The 7,116-nt window shown below is 50.7% G+C and overlaps 1 protein-coding gene across 2 annotated transcripts in view; it reads left to right on the top strand.

Moving 5' to 3' along the window:
* The window catches only part of WDR86 (WD repeat domain 86), a 49,837-nt gene extending 46,096 nt beyond the window's left edge, over positions 1–3,741 (top strand). Inside the window, exons 6-7 of one of the 2 annotated variants that reach the window (XM_027821891.3) lie at positions 1,174–1,277; positions 1,554–3,741. In XM_027821891.3, coding sequence (XP_027677692.1) covers positions 1,174–1,277; positions 1,554–1,574 — 125 coding nt within the window. In that variant the 3' untranslated portion in view covers positions 1,575–3,741. Of the gene's footprint in view, positions 1–1,173; positions 1,278–1,528 lie in introns of both variants that reach the window. The other variant, XM_027821890.3, reaches the window with a different exon arrangement.
* Positions 3,742–7,116: the final 3,375 nt, after the last annotated feature.

The following is a 7,116-nucleotide window of genomic DNA, read 5'->3' on the forward strand; positions in this document are numbered from 1 at the left end:
CAACTGGTTGCTTTACAAATAAAACGAATGTTTTTGAGTGGGGAACATTTCAGGGGTAAAGCCGGGAGCTGGTTGGATGAACCTGAGGCGTGGCAGCATCTCCTGGAGGAAGATACCCATGTTAATAAAACAGGGTCCTTTGCCATCATTTCATGTTATGTGCAGTAACTTCTTCCTCCCAGTGGATTATGTACATTGGAATTCAGGACCAGATCCTCAGCTACAGTAAATCCAGGTAGTACCACTGAAGTTCAATGGAACTCTGCTGACTCTCATTAGCTGAGGGTCTGGCCCCACATCATCTAACCCTGCTCAGAGCAAGCCTATATTTCATGGCGATTAAAGCATCAGTGGCGACTGGTGCATTGTCTACACTACTCTGCTGTTGGAGCTCCAGAGTGCTTAGCAATGGTGGGAAAGACCATAGAAATGTAGGACTAGAAGGGACCATGCATAGAGGCTGGACAAGGTATGATCTAGGCCATCCCGGACAGGTGTTTATCTAACCTGTTCTTAAAAACCTCCACTAATGGAGACTCTACAACTGCCCTAGGTAATTTGTTCCAGTGCTTAACTACCCTTAAAGTTAGGAAGCTTTTCCTAATGTGTGACCTAAATCTCCCTTATTGCGATTTAAGCCCATTACTTCTTGTCCTGTCCTCAATGGTTAAGGAGAACAATTTATCATCCTTCTCTTTATAATAGCCTTTTACATACTTGAAGACTGTTATGCCCCCCTCCCCCCCGTCTTCTCTTCTCCAGACTGGAAAAAAAAAAGGGTTTGTTTAATCTTTCCTCATAGGTCATGTTTTCTAGATCTTTTATCATTTTTGTTGCTCTCCTCTGGACTTTCTCCACTTTGTCTACATCTTTCCTGAAGAGTGGTGCCCAGAACTGGCTGGAGTACTCCAGTTGAGGCCTTATCAGTGCTGAGTAGAGTGGAAGAATTACTTCTTGTGTCTTGGTTACAACCCTCCTGCTAATAAATTCCAGAATGACCCTTCTCTCATTTACACAGGACTAAATTGGGAGCAACCTTACTGGTGTCCATGAAGCTAAACTGATATGAGCAAGTGGAGAATGGGGCCCAAAAAATGTTTTCCTCGAATAACTGATCCTTTTTGATGGGTCACATGGCTATCCTCAAAAGGCCTCATTGCTTCTTTGTGTTAGTGTTTACAGGAAGTGGTGATGCCAGCGCTCGAGCTTTCAATTCAAGGACAGGAGTCCTGCAGAGGGTCTTCCGAGGACACAAGTTCATCATCAACTGCATTCAGGTGAGGAGGGGATTTTACTTTGAAAAACTCAACATCCCAATCAGCAAGTTTTAGTTTAGATTTCTCCATATGTTCTGTGGAAACTGACATGGCCAGTTACCTGGGCATTAGAAAGCTTGGAATGCCATGTGCTATGACTTGCAGTGGGGAATTGGGCCTTAAATGTAAAGGACTAAACCTCCAAGCTGTATTTTGATTGTGGTGACCCGGAAATGTGCAGTATGGGATTAAGTATGACCCTATTGTTCCAGATTCACAATGAATTATTGTACACAGCTTCCCATGATGGCACGCTAAGGATCTGGGATGTACAAGGAATCTGCAAGCGAAACAAGCATCGCCTGAAGACGGAGCGGTCTGTCCCGGGCAAGAGCTCTCAGAAGGGAAGCCTGTCTCGTCTTTTCAATAACAGAGTTGGCTGCACAATGCAACAGGAGAATGGGGAACTTGAGGCTGTTGAACTAATGTGATTGCCTGGAACAAACTTTCTGAGCCATCTGCTGTGCCACTGGGTGCAGATAAGCCAGACCTTGGAAAGGGGTGGGAAATTACATTGCCCAAAGTGCTCAATCAAGAGTTCACATTCTTGTGAATCATGAAACTACTCTCTTCGGACTATTACTGACGTCTCACTGCATCTCACAGTATATTGTAATGGAAAGTAAACTTACGTGGATGACTTACAGACCAGGGGCAATATGGGGTCAGGAGCCATTGTGGAAAGCAGTCCATGAGATATGCCTTCCCCTGTAGGTTTGTTTGTAATTATAATTTGTATTTAAGTCTCCTTTTCCCAGTTCCTCCCTGTACAGTGGTATTTGACCCCACTGCTGTATCATGCTGGTCCCTGACAGGAGGAGAGGCAGGAATAAGTAATAAGCCAATAGGCTCCCTCCCCTTCTTATTGCCTGTTACAACACACTGCGATGGAGCAGAATGTGCAAGCAAAAGCTGCCTTGCAGGATGACTCTGAATTGAATTTTCTCAGCTCCCTTTGGGGTAATAATGTCCTTGTCTCTCGCTGATCCGAGTGACTTTAATGTAGGAGAGCTTGGCTGAGGCACACAGATGGCTGAAGTCTCTCTGGGGCTTGAGCTTACAGCAACAGAGCAGAGATTTAAATGGGCTTTAAAAAACTCCAGCAAACAACCAACCTGAACTTCAGACCGGTTCCCCCCGATACAGCTCGAGTGGGAGAGCAGGATGGCAGTGGGTGTACCCCTGGTGGGGAGAGGGCCTTGTTTCCTTGTTGTGGGGCTTGGAAAGCAGGTCAACAGGCTTCAGGAATGCTGGTTCTGAAGGATGTAATGGAGGGGGGTTGAGTGAATGCAGCCACTCAGTAGCTCTCTGGCGTCTCTGCTCGGCCTGGGCTCCCTTCACATCTCATGAACCCAGCAGCGGTGCTGCCCATTCCATGACAGGTGCCATAGGAGCCAGACAAAAGCTAGAGAGTGCCTGGAGACCATAGAGGCTTTGAAATGAAGAGCATGGGAATGGAGAAGGGTGTTACCATGGAAGACGGTGGGGACCTGTTGGAAGGGAGGTGGTGGTGTGTAAAGATCTAGAGTGAAATTGCTAGAGACCACCTAGGTGTGCCTGAAGGAAAGGGGTGCAGTAGGTTTGGGAAAGCATCTGAATCAGTGGTTCTCAACCTGTTTATGCGGCCCACAGTGTATTATGTGGGCTGCAAGTTGAGAACCACAGGGCCACCCCCGAACTGCCCACAGTCCCCTATGCCCAGCACCCCTGCCCACAGCGGGGGCCAGAAATGGTGCCCTGGGTGCGGGTCGGGCAGCAGCTGGACCTGGACCCCGCCATGCGGGGCTGGGTAGCAGCCGGGACCCGAGTGCTGCTGTGTGGGGCCGGGCAGCTGGGAGCCCTGGCACTGGGCCAGGAGCTGAGCGGGCCAGCAGCCAGGACCTGAGAAGGGGGGCCAGGAGCAGAGCCCCACCTGAAACCTGGGCTTCTGCAGCACCCTGGTAAACCCCTAGCTCCCAGCGACCCCCCACATCCTCACTGCCCAGTGGCCCCCCCCTACACCAAACCTATCCACAGACCCACTCACCAGCCCCCTGTTGGCAGGAGTGCTCCAGCAGGCTGCAAGACTCTGTCTCCCCCTCAGCCAGCCCTGCCCCCGCCAGACCAAAGCAGCAAATTTTGAATTTTTTTTAGTACACAGCTGTGCGCTAATTGGGCCGCAGGTTGAGAACGGCTGACCTAAATTTAGGGGTGGCGCACTCGTCTCGTCCAGGTTCACTGCTCCTTGATAATCACTGAGCCATAAACATTCAAGTGTCCTTATATTTATGTTGTCGATACAGCACACTTTGTAGAATCAATGAAACAGATACGTAACCATGTGTTTTTATTTTTGTGGCTTTATTTATTCTGTATTGTGGCGGATAAATGCTGTAATACTCTGCGAGTGGGTAATAAACACATGGCATCTATAGATGAAACTGAATCCTTTATTTGTATTTTTTTGCTGCATACATAGGATTGGCTGCAGACAAATGGCAGTCAGACCGGGGGGAGAAGCATAGGGAAAAAATCATGTGAACTTTACAAACGTGTCCTCGCTTTTCCCGCTTAGATGGGCTGGAGCAGGAATGGCCAACGTGTGGCTCCGGAGCCACCTGCGGCTCCTTGGATCGGCCCCGACTCCGGGGCTGGAGCTACAGGCACCAACTTTCCAATGTGCCGGGGGGTGCTCACTGCTCAACCCCTGGCTCTGCCACACGCCCTGCCCCCCACTCCATGCCCTCACTCCTCCCCCTACCCCCCCGAACCTCCTGCACACCACGAAACAGATGATGTGGGGGGGGAGAGTGCTGATCGGCGGGGCTGCCGGTGGGCAGGAGGTGTTGGGAGAAGCTGTTGAGGGGCTGCTGACGTATTACTGTGGCTCTTCGGCAATGTACATTGGTAAATTCTGGCTCCTTCTCAGGCTCAGGTTGGTCACCCCTGGGCTGGAGTCAAGTCTGTTACTAGTGAAGCAGGACGGTCCCTAAATTCTTATGTCCTGCCTGCTACAGCTGTATGACTGCCAACATCTCAACGCTTTAATCCACTGAGTTTGACTGACAAAGCCACAAAATACACGGCAGCCTTGGCACAAGGTATGTTATGCTGGGAGCCAGGACACCCCCTGGTTTCACATCTTGGCTTGCACTAGCTGTTGCAGTTCACAACCCTTATTAGTGTAACCCTTCTGCCCGTCAGAGTTGGCAGCAACAAGGGCCGGGTTCAATATCTAGGGGATTCATTCCAATAACACAATGCAAACCGGCTCGAGCCCCCACCCAGTGACGTGGGACAAATATATACCACCCTCGCTGGGCGCCTCCAAGAGGCAATACTTCCCCTCTCGACAGCACATAGTCTGAGTGTAGCAAAAAGCCTTTTAATAACAGAGAGAAACAATGTGGCATTATGTTGGGGAAACACCACCAACAGGATTCGTAACACAACCCATGAGCAAAAAAAAACCACCCCAAGCAAATTGGGGCATGTCCTTTCCCTTTGGTTCTTGAGTCCAGCAACCCCAAATCACCCAAAGTCCCAAAAGTCCAATGACCCAAAAGTCTCTGTCCCTGGTCAGGGCAGCCCCAGAGTTCGAAAGTTTATCTGCAGAGCTTTACCTCCCCAACCTGTGTGGCGATGGGGGGGGAAAGAGAGGTAAGGGGCACCTTACATGATCTGAAGCTGAGCACCCCACAGCTCCATAGGCCTTCGCTCCGCCGGCCGCCCCACGAACTGCTTTGTTCGGCTCCGCTCCGCTGCTCCACCAGCCGGTCCACGTACTCCTCCGCTCCACGTCCCACAAGCAGCTCCCGCCGTCCGATGAACTGCTCCACCAGCCTGTCCACAAGGCACTCCAGCCGTCCCACAAACTGCTCCACAATATATCTTCAGGCTCCCCCACTACTTAACACAACACTCAGTGATTTCAGCTCTTAGTCAGGTCAGCTCTTTGGTGAATTCAGCTTGTAGTAGGGGAGCCTCAGTGCTGGTGCACCATTAGCCCAAAGTGAGCTCAGCAGCCTGTAACTAGACTCCTAATAGAATCAAAATTAGCTCTGATATTCCACAATGGAGAGAGGAGGAAGTGCAATTAGCATGTAAGACCCTCACCCAGGGGCCCATACCACCAAGTATTAATACTTATCCCCAACCTCTCTCAATTCACAGAGTTTTGGAACCCATGACCCTTGCCTAGTGAGTGCTACTTAGTTGATGGTGAGTCCCTCCATCATAACAAAAGGCCAAGTACAGTTCCCAGCACAGTTCCCATAATCAGGGTAATAACAATTTATTCTTCCTGCCCCAATAACAGAGACACTGGGGATCCCACAGCAGCCAAAGTGACCATTTGGGCAGCTATGGCCTCATTCTAGGTGGGGTGGGTGTGCCTATGCAAATGAGATCGGCCCCTGAAGTTCTTTTCCACAACTTGCCACACCTCACCACCAGATGTCAGGGTGGAGCTCATCCTGTCACTGCTTACATCAGTAAGCGAGGTAGCTCATCCCTCCTTTCACCCCCCTAAGCAGGAGAATGTGACACCCTCCATTTTACAAATAAAGTCACAGATGGCAAAGTTGGGACCAGAACCTAGCTCTTCGGTAGCGCAGTGCCACTCCTCAGTCACACTGCCTGTAAGGGCTTGGCTCAGCCTCACCATAAGCACGCTGTCCTCCCAATGCACAGTAGCGAACCAAGGCAGCCTTACGCCTACAATGCTGATACTGGCTAGCAAATAGGTGCGTAAACTGGGGCAAAGTCTGTGCCACGCTGAACCCCACACATAGTGCCTGGGCCACAAGGATGACAGCCGACATTGCGATCAGTTATTCCTGTAGTGCAAGCAGTAGAGCTGGCGACTGGGGATCAGAAGGTCTTGGGTCAAAGCCTGCTGACTCACACTGTGGGGGAAAGTAGCAGGTCTCATACGGTGAGGGTTGTCCTAGAAGTAGTTAAACAAGCTGCCACAGGCCTATCTTTTTTTCTCTCTCTCTTAAATGCAGTGGTGAAAGTCTAGCCTTGCCCAGTGACAGGACCAGTACAGCTATACTCAGATTTCAAGGCCACAAGGGACCACCAGATCACTTAGTCTGACCCTGTGTATAGCACAGGCCCCCAGTGCCATCCAGGACCAGCCCTCTATACCCAACACCCCACATTAGCGTGAAGTATTGCAACCCACAGGAGACTGTTAGGTGCTGCAGACAGAGAGAAGAGGGACTGAGGTGCACCAGGGCCCAAGGTGCTGCAGTGGCAGAGAAATGATTGAGATAGACCCAGATAATTCTGGTTACCCATGTACTGCAGTGGAAAGCAAACACCCCCATGGTCACTGCCAACCTGACCTGGAGGAAAAGTCCCGTTCCACCCCACATATGGTGAGCAGTTAGACCCTGAACAAGACCCAGCCAAGCACTTAATACTCCCGAGGGAATTCTGTGCCAAAAAATTCTACACCTAAAAATTCTGTCTACAACATTTTAAAATGCTGCATATTTTGTCAATAAATAAAGGTGGAGACTGCAGCATGGCTTGGGGGAGGGGGTGTGGGGGGAACACAGGGCCCTGGCTGCACAAAGGTAGGAGATCACCCTGTGCCCCCCTCCAGATTTGGCAGTGGGGCTGCACCTGAGCCTCACCCAGCACAAGGGCCACGGCCCAGGACCCTGCCCCTCCATGCCAGGTGCCAAGACAGTAAGTGAGAAGAACAGCATCTCACTTGCATGCCCAGCCCTGGCCACTGATCCAGGTGTGAGGCAAGCAGCTCTGCCTTGCAGGATCCAAGTGTGGAGGGGCTCAGTGTGGGGGATCCAAG

Source organism: Chelonia mydas, chromosome 2 (assembly GCF_015237465.2).
Source record: "Chelonia mydas isolate rCheMyd1 chromosome 2, rCheMyd1.pri.v2, whole genome shotgun sequence".
Lineage (NCBI taxonomy): Eukaryota > Metazoa > Chordata > Testudines > Cheloniidae > Chelonia > Chelonia mydas.